The following is a 20,189-nucleotide window of genomic DNA, read 5'->3' as shown; positions in this document are numbered from 1 at the left end:
AAAAAAAAACTCCAAACACTGTCTGGTTGTGAAGTATGGGAAGTTAGCTCTTCAACACACAGGAAAGGGATACAATTTAACCATTAGGACCTGCTGTTCCTGAGGTAGTTTGCCCAGAGTTTATTAATTTAATTTATTTTCAGTGCTAGGGATGGTATCTACATTCTTGAGCAAGGTAGGTACACCCAAGCCCACAGATCTATATCCCCTCTGCCTAATGTGCCCCCGCCACGTGTGTGTGTGTGTGTGTGTGTGTGTGTGTGTGTGTGTGTGTGGTGGTGGTGGTGGAACCCAGGGCTGCTTTGAGTGTGCTAGGCAAATACTCTATCACCAAGATAAACCTCCAGCTTGTCTTTGAGGAAGAGATAAAGAGATAATGAAATTAACAGAGGGAGTCACACAGTAGGGGTACACTCTTAATCCCAGTACTCGGGACCGGGAGGCAGAGGCAGGCAGATCTCCGTGAGTTTGAGGCCAGCCTGTTCTACGAGAGCTAGTTCCAGGACAGTCAGAGCTGTTACACAGAGAAACCCTGTGTCAAAAAACGAACAAGCAGACCAACTGCCATTACCCCTGAGCCATCTTGCCAGCCCTTGTTTTTGAGAAACTGAGGCACAGGGAAAACTTTCCAGACTCATGTTGTGACTTAGCGACAGCGGAAGTGCGGACTTCCGGTAACGACACCCGTGAAAAGCCTGGGACTTTCGGATGTTGGTGGTTCCCAAAGGTCCAGTCATTGAACTCTTTTAACTACAAATAACTTCTTTTCCAGTGTGTGTGTGTGCGCGCGCGCGCGCGAGACAGAGACAAAGACAGAGAGACAGAGAATCTAGAGGCATCAGAGCTCCCGGGAGCTGTAGGTAGCTGGGAACTGCCTGTCTGCTGAGCCACGTGAAGAAATCCTAGGGGCTGAAAAGGTGGTTCAGTAGGTGTGATGCTGGTCTTGGTTGTCAACTTGATTACAATAACTAAATTCCCCAAATGGGCCACTTCTGTGAGGGATTTTTGCTTAATTTGAATTGGGAGGATCCACTTTTTTCCTCCTTAGACTCACTCCACAGACCAGACCAGGCTAACCTTGAACTTACAGATTAAAGGTGTGTGCCACCTCCGCCCTGGCAGGAAGACCTTCTAATCTGAATCTTTTTTTGTTTGTTTGAGAAAGGGTGTCTCTGTGTAGCTCTGGCTGCCTGGTACTAGCTCTGTAGGCAGGCTAGGCTGGCCTCAAACTCACAGATCCAACTGCCTCTGCCCCCCAAGTACACTGTCCGGCTTGAACCTGAATCTTTGAGACCGGAAGAAGCACCTCTAATCTGGGCCACGCCTTCTGCTGGAAGCCTTTTTAAGAATCTAAGAAGGAAGTTCTCGCTCTTTGTCTGCTTGCTTCTGTTTCCCTAGCAAGTCCATTACTTCACTGGCAGAAGATAATACTTCTTTGGGGTTCTGATGTATCCCAAAGACCAGCTGGGACATTCCTCGTCGCAGACTGAACAACATCGGATTAGCTGAAGCACAGCGGGTAAGTCATTTTAACAAATCCCCCTCTCTCCTCTCTCTCTCTCTCTCTCTCTCTCTCTCCCCCTCCCTCCCCTCTCTGTATTTGTATCCAGAAGCAAGTCCTTAAAAAAACAAAACAACAACAGTGACAAAAAGCCCCAAATCTTCTGGAGCCAACCTGTGTACCCGTACCCTACTTTGAGAATCTGGCCTGGTTGGCCGTGGTGGCGCACACTTTTAATCCCAGCACTGGGGAAGCAGAGGCAGGGATCTCTGAGTTTGATGCCAGCTTGGTCTATAGAGCAGGCAGGGCTGTTACAAGAGAAACCTTGTCTCAAAATATCCAAGGGGTGGGAACAGGGTGGGGGGCGGAGAGAGAATCTGCCCTTTCCATATAGTAAATTATGGTTTATTTAAAATATCACAGTGGCCGGGCGGTGGTGGCGCACGCCTTTAATCCCAGCACTTGGGAGGCAGAGGCAGGCGGATCTCTGTGAGTTCAAGACCAGCCTGGTCTACAGAGCTAGTTCCAGGACAGGCTCCAAAGCCACAGAGAAACCCTGTCTCGAAAAATCAAAAAAAAAAAAAAAAAAAAAAAAAAAAAAAAAAAAAAAAAAAAAAAAAAAAAAAAAAAATCACAGTGTAGGGACTGGAGTGTAGTTTAGTGTTGGAGCATATGTGAGATCCTGGGTTTGAGCCTCAGCACCAAACAAAGAAACAAACAAAACACTAAAGAAACTACTACGAATCTTAAACATTGCTGTTACTAGGAGCTGACCGATTCCATCCCATACATGTGAGTGAATGTGTTCAATAAAGGATCCTTATAAATATTTTGATTTTGACCCAAGTAGGTTAAAGAAACAAAGTTTATTACAGGAATCGAAATAATACCAAGCAGCATATGGTAGCACTAATTAATATGGTTTTAAAGTTTGCCATGGGCCTCATCAACACAAACACCCTCCCCACATCAAAACCAGCTTTGACCACAAACCACCTTGCTTTCGGCCTCCACCCACTTGCTGGACCTGAGCGGACTGGAGCTCCAGTAAATGAGGGAGGTCATGGGCCACGTGATGTAATTGGAGGGGCTCAGGGAAGGAAGGGAGCAGCCTGAACCAACCTGGGCTGGACAGACACCTCTGTCAAGCCCCCACTGGGGGGATGGGAAGATGACTCAGTGGTTATCTGGTACTCCTGTAGGACCTGGAGTTGGGCTCCCGGCACCCACATCAGACAGCGCCCAGCACATCACTTGTAACTCCAGCTCCAGGGGAATAAAAAGAGTCACTGCCAGCCACCAGCCCCTCAGAATGGTGCCCTTGGTTAGTTTTCTTTAGTAGAAAGTGTTCTGAGATGGTCCTGATGTGCTAAGAAAGTGGAATTTCCGAAGACCTAGAACACTCTAGAAGCCTGTAAGGTTACAAACCAGGAAGTGAGAAGACACAGTTTCCAGCTTGGCTCCCCAATGGCTTTGAAGAGAAGCAGTGCGATCTCCAAGCATCCTTCACTGTCTGTGAAGGGGTGTTCTGTCTGTATCTCACATTGTCCTGGCCAGAGCCCCCTCCCATATGATCCTATTTCCCTGTAGTTCAAATTATTTATTACATTTTATTTTTGAGACAGTTTTGCAGTATAGTCCAGGCTGGCCTTGAACACTTGATCTTCCTGCTTTAACCTACTCAGGCCCTTCCCACCAGGCCACCACGCCACAGCTGGCCAGAGCTCGCTCTTTGTGATGTGGTCAGCTGTCCAGCTGTGACAGCTTCTCTTTCAGCTTAAAGGGTAGAGCACACTTGAATTTACCTTTATTTTCAGATCCCGAGGTTCTCTGTTTAGTCTCAGGGTGACTGCACGCGTTTAGGACAGAACGGGAGTCTCCACGTGACAATCAAGACTGTTGTCAGAGGGTCTAATGATAGCACCAATAAAGTCATACCTAGGTCTAAGTGGTCTTCTGATGGCCACATCTTCAGCGCAGCCTGTATGAGCCCCACAGTCGGGCACTCACTTCCCTTCCACTTTTGTCCATGCTAGTCTTAAGCTGCATGCTCCCTCGAGCTAGGATTTCAGGTGGGCACCACCAAACCCCACTACTTCCGCTCTTAATTGCTCACATCAAGCCTTTCTGGAAAACCACTTGGCAAACTCCCCTGTCCTTCAAGAATTAGATGGAGGTCACCCCACAGACCCCCGTAGCAAAAGACCTGTACTGTAATTCCAGCTATTCCCGTGGCTTAGGCAGGAGAATTGACCAGTTGAAGGTCAGCCCGAGTAACTCCATAGACCAGTCTTGAAAACCAGAACGAATTGTGGCGGGGATGGGGGGGGGCGGGCACAGTGCGGTGGCAGAGCATTTGACCGGCATACACAGAACCCTGAGCAAACGTCACACTGAGAAATGTCACCCTGTGCCTTGAATCTCATTGTTTCCGTTCTTGATTTCGTGTTGGACGTTGCGTTATTGAATTACTGCCTTGCTCCGACAGTGAACTTCTTGAGGGCAGGGGCCTCTTTCTGCACTTAGTTTGGTGCCAGAGTCAACAGACGCTCCACAAAGGATTGTTGAGCTGAGAGGCAGGACGGTTTGTACTTCACGCTCACAGACACACTGCCTTGCGCTGAGGCCCTTTTCATGTGAATGGGGATGACCAAGCTTTGATATGACTCATTAGTTAATAAGCATACCAGAATTTATATATCCAGATGAGGACTGCTTCCTTCAAAGTCTTCACTTTGTAAGGCTGGATGCTACTTAGTCCCGTGATGCCGGCATTTCCGCAGACTCTTTAGATCACCTCTCTGGGGTGCACTCCAACATTTCTCCTTCATTTAGCAGACACTTCTCGTCTTCTGTTGTTAGTATTTTGGGCAAAAGATAAGATAAACCCGGCCATTTACTGCCGTCAAGAGTTTGTTTGGACAAGATCAGACTGGGAGAACCACAGCACTGAAAACTAAGTGATAATGCTCCAGAGATCGCTTGAGTTTTGGAAATAACCAAGTCTTTTCTCTGGCTTAAGTTTCCCGAAGCAACAAGGTGGGGGTGCTGGAGCCCTGTAGTAACTGTAATTGCTTTAAGCCAAATTGGTTACGCAGCCCGAGCCCACGTGTTTCTCCTAAGTTGATCTGGCACGTTTCTACAACACCCAGACTTGGCGACACTGTCCTGTATCTAGGGTCCCCAGCCAAGTTCCAGATCTCTGTGAACCCCTGCCGGGACTCTATATCCTAATTATTCTCTGTAGCATCCGGTGGACTAATTCACAGGATTAAAAAGTCACAAGAGTTACAACCGAGCCCATGACGGGTCTCCCTTTTCTTTCTTGCTTTCTAAGGTGACCGTTCTGCAGATCCCAAGGGACACTGAGAGAACTGAAAGGGCCAATACTGGGGAGGGCTGGAGAGGGAAAGCGGTGGCGGATCTGGGAGCAGCGCCGGGAGTTCCTGCTTCCTGCTCCCGGAGCGAGAGTCCTCGGTAGCAGCCTGGGGGAAGGAACAGCCCTTCCTGCTCGCGTCCGCGTCCTTCCAGTAGCGCGGCGTGGCGCGCCCCACCCCGGCGGAGAGGACGGTTTTCAGCTGGAAGTGGTGGAGGGTGGAAGACAGCTAGGACTCAACGCCGCCCGGGAGTGTGGGGAGCTGGATGAGAGCGGGAAATTGGTAGACCAGAGTCTAGGCGGGTGGACGCGACGGGAGGCGCCGAAGGATCCGCGTGGGGTCCCGGGGTGTCTCGGCCGTGCCCGATCCCGTGGCCGCCCGCAGTCCCCTGGGCTCCGCCCCGCCGCGCTGCCCGGCCCCTCTTCGGCCAGGTCTCCTCCCCGATGTGCGGGTGGCAGCGCCACTCCCTCCGCTCCCTCCCCAGCCGCGCGCGTCTCATTCCAGCGCCCATTCCGTGCATTCCTGCCGGGCTCCTCTGCAAACTCCAGCCCCGGAGGTGGGGACCGCCGCAGCTCCGCGCTCCGGCCCCTGCAGCCGTCGCTGCTGCTGGAAGACTTGGCGCCCCGTGCGGACCTGCTGCAACCGGCCGAGCGCTCCTACCCTGCCTCCCGCACCCTGGGACCGGTAAGACTGCCAGCTTCGGACGATTTCGGCGTCCCCGCGTGGTCCCGGGAAGCACTAGAGGATCAGCGGGGCACGTGCGGGCGGCAGAGCCCAGGGGCTGGGCAGAGCAGGGTCGCCTGGCTGAAGTATCAGAATATCAAACAGAACCCTTTTCTACTTTTTGGCCTGGAGAAGCAAGCCCCGGAGGGAAGTGTGTTGCTTGGACCTTTTGCAGAGGTCCCCCAGGGTTTGAGACACTGTCTCCCCATGCTGAGGATTGATGAACGTGAGCTCCCCAAAATCCAAGGCACTGTACCCTAGCAGGCAGCCCAGGGGGGCGCCGCGGTGCACACGTCAGGGGGCTCCAGGCACACCCACACTCCGATTCTGTGAGTGAGTTCAAGCGAGATCTTTCTGTGCCAGCATCCCTAAGTTTTGGGTGTACCCGAGGGAGAGAGATCTGTACGCTATGACTCACTTTGTTTCCAGTAGGTGTATTTGTGCTGAACGTGACAGTGTGTACATTGTACTACAGTCCACCTTGAGGGTGCTGTCTGAAACCCTGAGTGTCGGAGTGGGTGTATGATGATGCCTCCTCTCCAAGACTGTCCTCGCTCTGAGGATGTTGGTTCTGGCTCTGGATTTCTTCCTGCAGAACCGGAGCAGGAGACAGCGTCTCCAAGTTCTTTGTGTGCAGGGAGAAATTGACAGTAGTCGTTGGAGGTGTCTGCCCACCCCCACTCCCCACTCGGTCCCGGCTGGGTTGGGCAGAACTGGCAGGAAGCTGCCTACACCTGCCCCCCTTCCAGGCAGCTGTCTTTCTGAGGGAGAGTGGATCCTGTTCTGCTGGAACAGTTTAGAGAGCTGCTGGAAGGCAAGCGAAGCTGGCCGATCTTTGCCTTTAGGGGATAGGGTGGGTTTTGGGGAAGGGGAGAGACCTTTTTAGATTGTTTTCTTTTGGGACAGAAGCCTAGTCTAGCCTGGCCTGGTACTTCTACCCTAGTTGCTACCCTAGCATAAACTGACTTTCATCCTTCAGCCTCAAAACAAACAAACAAACAAACAACCCCCTCAAAAAAAAAAAAAACCCCAAAGGCAACAACAAAAAACTTTTTTTTTTGAGACAGACTTGAAAAAATCTGGCCTTGAGCTGGGATTACAGGCCTGAGTCACCAGGCTTAGTTGACCAGGTTGGGCACTGGGATGTTGGTAGTGTTTCTAAGTTGGCCTCAAGGACAAAGGAGTGTCCATGTTTACAGCCCGAACGTACATAACACTCCACACACACACACACACACACACACACACACACACACACACACATGCATACATACACACACATACATGCCACATACACACATACACATACGTACATAAGCGATCAGGGTTCGCTTCTCCTTGGGGTCTCGAAGGGAAAAGCTCTTATTCATTAATAGACTATTAGGCTTGCTTATTCCTTAATAGTCAGTGCCTTGGTCTGTAACCATGCTGGGTTCAAACTGCCTCAGTTTCCAGAGTTGGGATTGCTCCCTCTTTTTTCACAGCTTGCTAGACTACCTTGTTCCTGTGGGGCTGCTGCGGGAACGCTTTGGTGACAGTTCGGAAGGTGAGGGCTGCCCGGGACTGGTTGGCTGCCTCCAGGATATTGACAGGAGCATGGTGTGAGTGTCACAGACAGACTTGGCACCAGAGGTCTCCCTCATTAACACAACAGAGAGATGGCAGCTAGGGTTTCTTGGAAGGAGGAACAGAAGCCTGTGTCAGGAGTGGGGGTTCTTGTGTTTATCCTTCCTTCTATCACGCTAATGTAGATTAGATCGTCTGCTGGGAAATACCTCATACTCCTAACAGCTCAGGCCATGTGTACTGCTGATTTACAAAAGCAGCTCTTGTCAGGTAAAAAATGGACAGGCTTGGGGTTGGACAGACCGGGCATGTATCCTGAGACTCACTCTGTATAAGGCTTTTGGGCTCAGTTTCCTGATGAGTAACATGTAGGGGGAGGGGGTGAGGAGGGAATGGGGGGTGAGGAGGGGTGGCAGGATGAGGGGCAGTGGAGGTGAGGAGAGGTGGCCGGGTGGCGGGGTGGTGGTACATCCCAAGCTCCTGGTAGTACATCCCAAGGCCCTCTGGAATGGAGTAGCTTTTCCCCAGCTTGCTTTGGCAAGAACCCCTCTTCCCTTTGCCATGCTGAGGGATGGATCCAGGGTCCGATAACACATGAAGCTAGAGGATTTTGAGCAACCGTTTCTCTGAGCCACCCCCCCTTGGGAAACCTCATCACTCTGTTCACCGTGTTCGTTTTGCCAACTTGAACTGAGCGTTTGCTGTGGGTCCCGTGCCATGGAGAGGCCATCCTTTGTCAGCGGGTAGCATCATTCTCCAGCTAAAGGTCTGAGTATTGCTCTGCCAGGTGTGCTGTGTGTGTGGGTAGTATGTGTGTATGTATGTATGTATGTATGTATGTGTGTATGTGTGTGTTGTGTATGTATGTATGTGTGTGTATTGTGTATGTATGTGTATGTATTGTGTATGTATATATGCGTATGTATGTGTGTATTGTGTATGCATGTGTGTATTGTGTATGTGTGCATGTATGTATGTATTGTGTATGTATATATGTATGTGTGTATGTGTGCATGTATGTGTACGTATATGTGTATGCATGTATGTGTATGTATGTATTGTGTGTATATATGTATGTGCGCGTATGTATGTATATGTGTGTATGGTGTGTGTGCATGTATGTGTGTATGTATACATGTGTGTATGTGTGTGTATATGTGTGTGGAGTATTATGTATGTATGTATGTATGTGTGTATGTATGTATGTGTGTATGTATATATTCACCCATCTGTCTGATTATCTATGCATCCATCCACTCTATCATTTGAGTTTTGGTCCTAAGGATGGACCCAGGGCCTGGGCTTTGCTAAGCACACTGTTCTGCCACTGAGCTTCTACCCCCCCCCCCCACTCCATCTTTCTAGATCCAAGGATGCAAATGTCACAGCCTCCTTTGGCCTGCATTCTGCAGTCTTGTGCCTGTGACTGTCACAAAGCAATAACTATTGCCAAACTTGTGTCTCCTCTTTCTCAGGGGAGGTAGAAGGCATTGCCCCTGACTTCTTGTAGTTGAGGCTGGTCTGGTGGAAGCTGGGAATTCGGGGCTCCTGAGAGCGGCTTTCCCTCTTTGCCCCCTTGACCCTTGGTTGGCAGAAGTGGGGAACAAGGGCTCTGTTTAAAGCTCTGAAATTGGAGCTGAACAGCTGCTTCCCAGCACCCTGAGGGCGGGGGTGTCGCCAGGACCAGGGGCCCAGGTGGAGTCTGGGGTAGGGCAGGCTGCCTCACTGGGGGTTGGGAGCCCACATCTCCAGTGTTGCTTTGACCTCTTGTGGAATGGTAGCTTTCTCCTTGTCATTTTTTTAAGGCTGTGTTTTGGGGAGAGTCTAGTCACACCTGTGTGGTTGTTCCTGGAGCCCTCAGCTGGTGGGACAGGATCTGTGGGAAGTTTCCCGCCAGAACTTCAGGCCAAGATCTGTGCCCATCTGTTTGCTTGCAACGCAGGCCAGCTTCCAGAAAGGTAGGAAGATGGGCCTGCTGCTCCGTGGTTTGGGCCAGCTTCTAGGCTAGGGTGGGCAGGCAGGCCCCCATGGGTGGGGTCCCAGCTTCCTTTGACCCAAACTCAATGGGAACAATAGACCTCAGAGGAGTCACCAGGGGCAGGAAATGGGAGCTGTGCTAAAGCCAGGGTGACCCTCCTGGGGGATGGGATTGCATATCCGGTTGAGTGTTAGGGCCAGTGCAGAGGGCACTGGGGAGGGGCTGATGACACATAGGGTGGGCCCTGGGGTGGGGCTCTCTGCCTAAGGGGGCTGTTGACTCAGAGCGAAACCTGAGCAGAAGGACCCATTATCTGGCCGGGTGCTCTGTTCCGTGTTCCACTAGCAAAGATCTTGTGTCTGGCAGCCTTCTGCCAGGTTCCTGCCAGGCTCACGGGGCCAGAATCGTGCCTACCCCTTCCCCTAGAGCCCCCAGGATGGCTTCATGAGTTGCCTTGGCCAGGATGAAAGACTAAGTGTTGTTTCTTCCTGGCTGCCGTCCAACCTGGCTGCCCTCCACCTTGGCACTTATCCCCAAGTAATAGTTGATGGGAGGTGACAGTGGGCAGAGCTTTGGGTAAGGAGAGAGGAGCCTTGGGTCACTTAGACAACCCTGCGGAGATTTCTTCAGTCACAGAGCAAGACTGGCAAGGGGAGATTCCTGCCTGAGGCAGGTGGCGGAATGTTCTGGGAGGTTGGACATTTATCTTGCCATCATCTGTGGAAGGGTGGGACGGAGTCTGGCTGTGGGAGCAAAGGGGCCCTTGGCTTTAGAAGGGAGAGTCTGTCAGCCCATGGAATTTTTTTCTGGGTGTGAATTCAGGTTGCCAGATCCTCACAGGTCATGGTTTGGGGTTGAGAGCAGCCTCAGGAGTGGCCCTAGGACCACTGCCAGGACCCATCCAAGAGGGCTGTGGAGGAGAGAACATATGCTAGCCTGGTTATTTCTCCAAGGAACAAGACAAGGGTTCTGGAAATGGCAGAGTGCCGGGTTCCTTGTTCATCCCTTGCCCAGTTCTGGATCAAGGTCTATTCTATTTATTAATTAGTTGATTTGTTTGCTTGCTATACTGAAACTAGATCCCGGGACCTCATGCATGCCAGGTAAGTGCTCTGACCCCAGCCCTCTGCGTCAGAGTTTTACACAAAATCTCTATGGAGAAATGGAGTTTGAGGTGACTAGCTTGGATGCACCCTGTGTAATCTTTGGATGAAGAAATATTCATTTTCTTTCCTTTTTGTTTGTGATGCTGGGTCTAGAACTCGAGCCTTGTGCATGCCGGGCAAGCACTAAACAACACTCTAACTCTTCGGGAAGGGTTTTCAGCTTTGTGGATTTCCTGGGAGCAGGGGAAGTGGCTGGTGTGGGGTGTGTCTGGGAGAAGGACTGTCCTGGGAGCTTTGTACAGCGCTCACCCTCCATCATCTCCCGTGAGGCACGGGAGCTTCCTAAGGGGAGAGCCCACAGCTCTCCCTAGCTTTGTTCTCTGTCAGCCCTGTGGTGCTGAGGGTAGTGAGCAAGCCCTGGATGGCAGAACCAGGCCTCTATCATCTCAGCCGATAGAATGTTCTAGGAGGTTGGAGGCTAAGCAAAAAGAAAACGTGATTTATAGTTGCCTAGAAAACAGTTTCCTCCAGTTCTAGGGGTTGAACTCTGGGATGTGGACAGGCTGGGCAAGCGAGCACTTTTCCCTGAGCCACATCCCCTGCCCTTTTAATTTTTGGTTTTTCAGGACATTTCTCTGTAGCTTTGAAGCCTGTCCTGGAACTAGCTCTTTTAGACCAGGCTGGACTTGAATTCAGAAATTCGCCTGCCTCTGCCTCCCGCTGGGATTAAGGGCGTGTGTCACCACTGCCCAGCCTCCCCAGCCCTTTCAAGTTTTGTCTTATTGTTTTATTGTTTTCTGAGGTGTGTACGTCAAGCTGGCTTCAAGTTTATTTTGTCCCTGACAAGGACCTTGAACCCCTGGCCCCTGCAGGCCTCTACCTCCCTTGTGTTTGTTACAGCTGCTACACCTGGCCAGGTGGTACTGCAGGAAGAACCCAGGGCTTTGAGCGTGGCAGGCAAGCGTTCTGGCAAGTAAGCTACATCCCCAACTCTCATTGGATGGAGACCGAGGCTCAGGTAGCCCAGGCTGACCTCAGCCTTCGTATATATCTCTGGGTGAACTTACATTCCTTATCTCCCTTCTGCTGCCTCCCAAGCATTTTATTTATCTATTTATCTATTTATTTATTTATTTATTTATTTATTTATTTATTTATTTATTTATTTATTTATTTATTTATTTTTGGTTTTTCGAGACAGGGTTTCTCCGTGGTTTTGGAGCCTGTCCTGGAACTAGCTCTTGTAGACCAGGCTGGTCTCAGAGATCCGCCTGCCTCTGCCTCCCAAGTGCTGGGATTAAAGGCGTGCGCCACCACCGCCCGGCTCCCAAGCATTTTAGAACTGTGTTGAGCACTCCAGTGTCCAACTCTTCTGTTGTTTTCAGACAGGGTCACACACTGGAGCCCATGTGGTCTTGAACTCAGGGCAGTTCTCCTGCCTCAGCCCCCTGACTATTGAGATTAGAAGGTGTGAGCCACCACAACTTTAAAACCCAAAATGGTCAATAATTTCATATCACAACTTAGGGACGAGGCAGTGGAGTTGTGAGGTCTTGACTCAGTTCTGTGGTGCTCTGGCCACATCAAGAGCCATATCTGGCATTTAAAGGTGGAGACTATCTCTTCTATGAGAATTGTGTTTGCCAGGTGTAGCCCAGTGGAAGAGCGTTTGCCTAGCTAGCATGATAGGGCACTGGGGGACCACTGAAAGAAAAAAGTGTGAAATTAAATTTGCTGTTTTTGTCTGTGTGTGTGTGTGTATGTCTCTCTCTCTCTCTCTCTCTCTCTCTTTCTCTCTTTCTCTGTGTGTGTGTGTGTGTGTGTGTGCATTTTTTGTGGGTTTATTTAAGCACAAATAAAATGTCTATGATTCTGACCACTGTGTGGTTTGGTGCTGGCATTGGTGACTGATGGCCAGTTCTGCTGTTCTTCCCCTGACAGCTTTGAGGATCTTGGAGAACACATTGTGAACGATTCTTTTAGACCAGGCTGGAAATTCTACCTGTCTCAGCACAGTAGGATTGAGGTACATTGGGAATACTTCCCCTCCGTGGCTTTGTGGTCCAGGAAGCTCCTGAAGCTGCTGGGCAGACAGCGTGGGCTTGTTAACGCTGGGCATCAGGATCTGGCCCTCAGTTCTTCTCTGCACTACGTTGGTTGTTTACACCTTTTGATTCCTACCAGTTATACTTAGTTTACTGGCTCATGCCAGGTGAACAGCTTAGTTCCTTTCTGCGTGTATGATCTTGGGCCTCCTTAGAGGTCAAAGGGCAAGATAAGGCAGCCAGAAAGGCGGGGCTTTTGTGTTTCTCTTAAGTTTTTAAAAATTTTATTGTATGTGTGGTTTGCCTGCATGTGTGTCTGTTCACCATGTGTGTGTAATGCTCTCAAAGGCCAAAAGAGGCTGTTGGATCCCCTGGGACTAGAGCTATATAAATGGTTGTGAGCCACCTGATGTGGGTGCTGGGAATCGAACCCGGGTCTCAGCATCTTTGGAAGAGCAGTCAGTGCTCTTAGCCGCTGAGCTGTCGTCACTCCAGGCCAGAGCTCTTCTGAGTCAAAGTCTCACGGAGGCAGGCCCTGAACTCATTATTGGTGGCCTGGAACTTTGGATCCCCACTTCTCTGTCTCTGGAGTGCTGAATGGAATTCTAGGCATTTGCCACCATGCAAGCCAGCCCAGTGTTTGAATGTCTTCACTGAGGCTGATGGGGAATTGGAAGCTGTGGTCCTGAAGACAAGCCGCTCCTCTTTGTGGCCAGCAGAGGTGGCCCATCAGGTGTGTAACTTCCTAATGGAAGTTACACCCCTTGGAGCCACACCTTAGGCTCTGTAGGTGTTGTGGAGAGGTCTCTAGACTCTCTTCCTGTGTGAGAATTTGGATGGATGACCTGGGTACCTCTGTTCAGCCCTTCTGCGGTACACCGAGAGGCCCCACTAGTGATTTTGAGATACTCTCCCACCAGACATCCCTATTAGGGGGAGGAAGAGCTGCTTCCCAAAATGGAGGTGAGATTGGGAGAGGGGAGTGTTCAGGCTGGGGGAGAGAGAGAGAGAGAGAGAGAGAGAGAGAGAGAGAGAGAGAGAGAGAGAGAAGGAGAACACGTATGTGAGAGCAGAAGGGTGTGGCATCTTTGTGTTGGAATCAAGCTACATCTTGTGGGGTAGGTGACCCCAGAACGGAGTACTAGTCCAGATGCCAGAGGGGAACTATCCGACAGAAATAATATCTAAGTAAGAAGACTGTGGAACCGCTCAGTGGTAGAACATTCAGTTATTGTGCTCAAGGCTCTGGTTCCCTCTTGAGGCTGAGGCAGGAGGACTTGAAGTATGAGGACAGCTTAGGCTATACAGTAAGGTTCTGTGTCAAAAAAGCCAAGGGCCTGGGTAGTGAGTCAATGGCAGAATGCTTGCCTAGCATGAGAAAACCTTGGAGTCTGGCCAGGTATGATGGTTGCACATGTAAAGGTGCTTGTTGTTACCTGAGCTAAGTCCTTGGGTACCACATAGGAGAAGGAGAGAACCCACTCCCCCAAATTGTTCTTGACTTCCACACTCCTGCAAGTGGCATGTGTGCAGCCCCACCCCTAGCAAACATAAAATAAAATGTAATGTTCTGTTTGTGGTGGTGTACATCTTTAGTCCCAGGGCTCAGGGCAGAGGCAGGGAGGTCTCTGTGAAGCCAATGTGTCTCCCAAGGGCTTTATAGTGAGACTTTGTCTCAGAGTGAACAAACATGGGGCTGGAGAGATGGCGTAGCTGGTAAAAGTATTTACTGTTCTCGCAAAGGACCCAGGCTCAGTTCCCAGCCCCCATGTCAGTTGGGAAGCCCACACTCTATCTAACTCCAGTTCCAGGGGATCCAGCATCCTCTGCTGACCTCTGCAGGCACCAAGCACACTGTAGAACTGCACAGACATACATGCAGGCAAGACGTTCGCACATATAACATTAAAAATAATATGTAAAACACAAAAAGCTCTATGCTACATCCTTAGTATTCCCTAACATTTTGTAATATGTTTTGACTTACTGTAATATTACATTTAACCTGTACTGGATAGGGAGAGGTCAGCCAGTGATAGAGGACTTGCCTTGCATATGAAAGGCCCTGAGTTTAGTCCCCAATACTGGGAGGAAAAGTAAAAGGATGAAAGACCTAGTTGGCATTATTCATAGAGTATTGAAAAGTCACATGTAATGGGGCATCTCAATTCAGATTAGTCACATCTCATCTGATTGCTACCTGCTGCCCGGGGCTAGCATAGCTTTCCAGATAGCCTGCTTGAGTCTGAGCCTCTGTCCTGTCCACCCAGGAAGCTCGCTAGCTCTCTCTCTCTCTCTCTCTCTCTCTCTCTCTCTCTCTCTCTCTCTGAGACAGGGCCTCTCTATATAGCCCTGACTGTCCTCCCACTAGCTCTGTAGACCGGGTTTGCCACAGACTCATAGAGATCCGCCTGCCTAGTGCTGGGATTAAAGGTATAAAGGCATGCACCACTACCACCTGGACAGAAAGGTTTTTCTAGGGCAGGTTATTTAACTGTATGGTGTGCCTCAGTTTCCCCTATGCAGAATGAAGGTAAAAGTGTTAATAGAGACCCATATTCAGTAGCACAAACCTGTAATTCCAGCATTCTGGATTGAGGCTGAGGCAGGAGAATCTCAGAGTTCAAGGTGGCCACAGTTACATGAGACTGTGTCTCAGCCAAAGAAAGAAGAAAGTCGGCAGCGATTTTACAGCGTTGGTGTGAAGATTAAATGACTTAACATTTAACATTTAAAGGCTTTGGTCCTTGCCCAGCTCCTCCAAGCACTATGTAAGTGTTTGTCAAATAAATGACTTACAGATGGTCCTTAAAAACTAGACTAGTTGGAATTTTTAAGGAGAGGCTGGTGATATGCTTAGAAAATCTGATTTTGGAGTGGCCTGAGGAGTCCTGGTGGGCCGGGCCTGTGCCCCTGTGGGTCTGCTTTGTGAAACTGACTTCAGATGAGGGACACCATCGCCTGTGGCTGCAAATGAGAAATGACAGTTCTGAGTCTCTAGTCCCCGGCAGGTGGATCTCAAGGGTCTGCCTGCCAGGGCTGGGAACTCTGCGGCTGATAGGCAGGAAATAAGCAGAGATCCTCAGAAATGTCCCTCTGTAAACCTGTGACCTTGTGTGGTGACAGAAGGTGGAGTTTCAGCAGGTGAGGGGCTGACTCCAGACACTAGGTAGCTTCCTGTGCCCCTAGAAAACGCTGCAGGCTCCCCTCTTCAGACTGCAGCCCTTAACCGACCCACAGCACCCACAAAACACCTACTGAGTGCTCAGTTTGGGGCAACTGTGAATGGAAGGCCTGGTGGCTGGCTGATACTCTGCCCACAGTGATGCTTTTCAAGCTGAAGGAAGAGTTAAGGCACAAATGACTCTTCTAATGGGGTTAGGAGGAGCCATGGAAAACTTCTTGGAGTGGGTGAGGGAGAAGCTTTAAGGATAGGTAGGGCTGTGACAGTGTGCTGGAGAGGGGGACACGGGAAGGAAGCATCTGTGTAGGCTGACATGTCATTGTATGAGGGTTGTTATCACGGGGTTGTATGTACATGCAGAATGTAGGCATGTGTGTGTGCGTGTGTGTGTGTGCGCGTGTGTGTGCGCGCGCGTGCGCGTGTTGCTGGGGATTGACCTCTGCACAGCTAGGCAGGCAGGTTACCACTGAGCTCTGCCCACGGAGAGCTCATTATATTTATATCAACAAAACATGCTCTTTATGGCATACGGTTGTGGGTTGTGGTTTTTGACAAATGCATGGAGTTGTATGTTCACACCACGATTAAGGCACAGGAAGGTTTAGGCTCCCCACATTTCTTCATTTACAGTCATTTCCCCTCCCCCATGCTCATCTCTTGGCAACGCTGATTTGTTCTCTGGGCCTGTGACTTTTGCTATTTCAAGGAAGTCATGTAAACCAAATCATACAGTTGTGTAGCTTTTGGGGTCTGGCTTCTTTAACCCGCCATAATACCTTTAATAACTATTCAAGCTGCTACGTCTGCTTCCCTTCAGTTTGCTCCATGTTAGTACCAAGTAGTGTTCCATTACTGTAAACGGATGGATCACAGAGTGTTTGCTCATCTTGGATTTTCCAGCTAGTTGTGAATAAAATGCATTTTCTGTTTCTTCTTCCACTATATGGTCCTGGGTACTGAAGTCAGGTCATGAGGCTTAGTGGCAAGTGCCGTGCGTGTATGTGTGTGTGTGTGTGTGTGTGTGTATGTGTGTGTGTGGTGGGGTGGGCAGTTCTTGAGTTACGGTCTCACCCTGTAGCTCAGGCTGCTCTAGAACTAAGAGGTTCTCCTTGTCCAGTTTCCCAAGTGCTGGGATTGCACGTGCGAGCCTCCATGTAAAGAAAAAGATCCCCGGAGGAAGGTGATTGGTGGAAGTGAGATGGTCATAGCCTCTTTTCAAGGGCCAAGGTGGGACCCAGGCTGAGGAATGGGGAACCCATAGAGTGGTCTGTGGAGAAGAGGGAGAACAGTGTGTGCCGCCCCGCCCCCCAAGGTCTGCTCCTGGCTTAGCACCTGCTGTAGAACCCACCTCAGAGTAAGAGGCTCAGGTGCGCATTCTCTCTGGCTGGTCCTCCTTTGCGCCTGGTGGGTCAGGTTAGGCTGTCTCCACCCAGGAAAAAACAAACAAACAAGGGCTGTTGCCCCAGCCTGCACCTCAGCCATTTACTTGGCCTTGTTTCCAAACTGGATGACCGTGTGTTCTGGAATTGGAGGTGGGGTGACTGGCAGGCCTTCAGGGGTGGTGGGTGTGTGGCTGAGCCAGAGGGACTCCGGAATGAGTTTTCTGGGTCAGGGAGGTTCCTCTGCTTCGGTGACCTCAGTCTAGCGTGTCATCCTCATCCCTATCTCTATGGAGACAGTCCTATGGGAAATGATTGAGGCTAAATGGATGCTGCCTCCCGCCTCTTCCCAGAGCTGGGTCCCTACCTTGCCTTCCAGTGTACTGGGAGCATGACTTTGTCCACTCGGTAGAATATTCCTTCTCCAAGGAGGATGAAGGCCTTGAACTTAGTGAGGAGCAGAACTCCAGTTACTGGATTGGGCTAACCTGGGGTTTTGGATGGACAAGGGTAACCCTAGGAGAGTACTTGAGGGCCAGCCCAGCCCTAAGGGGAAATAAACCCTAGGGTGTGCTCTATCTGCTCCAGGAAACCACCACCTGATGGGATTACCATGGTCAGCCCCAGGGCGTGTCTGGCAATAGGGAGCTCCCCTGTGTTGAGCTGAAGTTTTCCAGGACAGGTCCACTTTAGATAAAGTCGGTTTTTCTGCCTCAGGACTGGCAACACTTGCTTCAGTGTGGAAGCCTGAAGAAAGGTCCCTAGAAAAGAACACAAAAGTTACGTTTTCCTTCTTCCAAAAAAAATCAACATTTTTTAAAATTACATGTTTAGTCGGGTGATGGTGTCGTATGCCTTTAATCCCAGCACTCGGGAGGCAGAGGCAGGTGGATCTCTGTGAGTTTGAGACCAGCCTGGTCTACAGAGCTAGTTCCAGGATAGGCTCCAAAGCCACAGAGAAACCCTGTCTCAAAAAAACAAATAATAATAATAACAACAATAATAAAATTACATGTTTATGTATTTTGTGTGCGTGTGTGATGGAGAGAGAGTGGGAGAGAGGATGCCACAGCACACATGTGGAGGGAAAGGAGCGGGCTGTTTTCAGGGTCTGTTCTCTCCTTCCATCCTGTGAACCCTGGAGATCAAACTCACATTGTTAGGATTGGCAGTAGGTGCCTTTACCCACTGAACCAGTTAGACCTTTTTTCCTTCTTCTTCACTATGTAGCTGTGGTTGGCCTGGAACTTCCTATGTAAACCAGGCTGGCCTTAAACTAATGGTGATCCCCCTGCCTCTGTCTCCCGAGTGCTGGGAATAAAGGCCTGTGCCACCATGCTCAGTAAGTAGACTTATAAAGAGCAGTTTGGGGGCTGGAGAGATGACTCGGTGTGCAGTGTTTTTGCAGTGGACTTGAGTTCATTTCCGGCACCCCTGTCAGGTAGTTCATAATTGCTTCTTCACTGCAGCCCCAGGGGCTCCGACACCCTCTGAGGGCACCGGCACTCAGGTGCACATATTCACACCCAGACAAACAAACACACAGATGAAATCTCAAATACGTATCGGTTTGGAATCGAGGAAGAAGTATAGAGTTCCTTGAGGTAGTCCTTTTCCCTCCGTTTCTTTGATTAGTAACATCTCAGGTTAGCTTGGTGCCTGTTTTATAACGAGTGGTGTTAACAGTCTGTCAGCCTGTAGCTCACCGAAGGGCTCACACCGGGCTCTGATACCCGCAGAGTGGTAGGTACTCACTGTGGCAGGATCGCTCCCTAAAATATCCTCATCTTCTCTTCCAACCACAGATAACTTCTGACCTCTCTGTTAACCCAGGGAGTTTTTTCTTTCTCTCTTCCTCGCTCTTTCTAAGGAGCGGGTGCCGGAAACCGTGTGTCCTGCTCTGTGATGTTGAACTTTATTCCCTTGAGACAGGGTCTTTCTGAACCTGGTGACTGGTGGCCAGCAAGCCGGAGAGACCTGCTTGCCTTCACCTCCCTCTGTCCCCAGGAGGTGCAGGTGTGTGGGTATCCACAGGTGTTGGGATCCAAACTCAAGATCTGTGTTTGCACAGCAGGTGTTGTCACCCACAGAACTGCCTCCAGCCCCCGAGTTTTGTCCTTTCTAGAAGGATAATTGAGATCACAGAGATTCACCTCAGACTCTTCCTTCACTTGGCACTATGAACACCTTTCCACGGCTTGATAGCAAATGCCTTTTTCATTGCTGAATAATATTCCACTGTCTTGCCCCCCCCTTTTTTTTTTTTGCACATGGAACCCCTGAAGTTTAAAGAGGCCAAGTGTCTGCTTCTAGAGGTTCCATCTGCAACAAATCTGAGCTTGAGCCTAATGCTTTTTGTCTTCAATTACCTGTTCCCAGGGGCGGAAAATCGTGTTTCATCATGGCTTCATTACCAACTGTGGGGCCCCAGAGAGAGGGTGGAGGGGTGTGGAAGCCAGTTGCTGTGACCCACTTCCTGGAGGTGTTAGGGACAGGTCTATAGACACCCACGGCTCAGCTGTTTGGAAAGGCTAGCTGGGGTCAGGCTCCCCAACTTCCAAAGAGCAGGGGATGGATGCTGACCTGAGCGGCCTGTCCTCACTTACCCAGCCTCAGGTTGAGCCTGGAGCCCCATTGTCTCCAGGACTCTTATCTCCCTCCATTTCTCTGGGCCTGGGAGCTTCCCTTCCCACCTCTCCTAGTGAGACTCCTCCTTGACTTCCTTCCCTGAGTGCCTCCCCACCCACTGGCTTATCTCCCTTTCGTTCCTCCTGATTCACACACAGCCTCCCCCTCCTTGGTCCCTCCCTGCCTAACCTCGAACGCCACAGCCCTCCTTGCGCTGGGTTACCAGGTTCTGAGGTATTTGAATTTGTTTACTTATTGGTTTGTTTTAGAGACTTGGGCGGCCACCTGGAGCCCTGTGCCTCTTGAGTAGCTGGAACTACCAGCAGGCTAGTACACACAGCAAGTGTGTCAATCAAATCCTCATCAGTTGCGTCCCAGTTATATTTTGGATGAACATGAAGTTCAGAGAGATATCATAAGGGCTGGACCTCCACCCCATGGCTCCTCTGCCCTCTCAGGGTCTTTTGTTCCAATGTATCTTCCCTCCAAAGCTATGGGTGCTCACTGCTGCCTCCTGAGGTTCCCATCCTGCCAAAAGCAAGGCGTGGTCATTGTCCTGGGTGGCAGCAAGGCAGTGTCTCTGCACTGGGGCCTGGAGAAGGATGCGGACAGCCAGGCAAACCCTCTACTGCTGAGCTATAGCTTGACTGCGCAAATCTGTTTCTTTTTGAGATATAATTCCACCTTGTACCCCAGAATGAC

The 20,189-nt window shown here is 50.3% G+C and overlaps 1 protein-coding gene across 2 annotated transcripts in view; it reads left to right on the top strand.

Annotated features, from left to right (window-relative positions):
• Positions 1 to 5,181: 5,181 nt before the first annotated feature.
• Tead4 (TEA domain transcription factor 4) overlaps positions 5,182 to 20,189 on the top strand; it is a 73,544-nt gene continuing 58,536 nt past the window's right edge. For both annotated transcript variants that reach the window (XM_050121990.1, XM_050121989.1), the window contains exon 1: positions 5,182 to 5,562. In XM_050121990.1, coding sequence (XP_049977947.1) covers positions 5,322 to 5,562 — 241 coding nt within the window. In that variant the 5' untranslated portion in view covers positions 5,182 to 5,321. The remainder of the gene's footprint in view (positions 5,563 to 20,189) is intronic.

Source organism: Alexandromys fortis, unplaced genomic scaffold (assembly GCF_014885135.2).
Source record: "Alexandromys fortis isolate MF-2015 unplaced genomic scaffold, M_Fortis_MF-2015_v1.1 scaffold_208, whole genome shotgun sequence".
Lineage (NCBI taxonomy): Eukaryota > Metazoa > Chordata > Mammalia > Rodentia > Cricetidae > Alexandromys > Alexandromys fortis.
The sequence above is the reverse complement of the archived record's forward strand: the minus strand, read 5'-3'. Positions and strand labels throughout refer to the sequence as shown.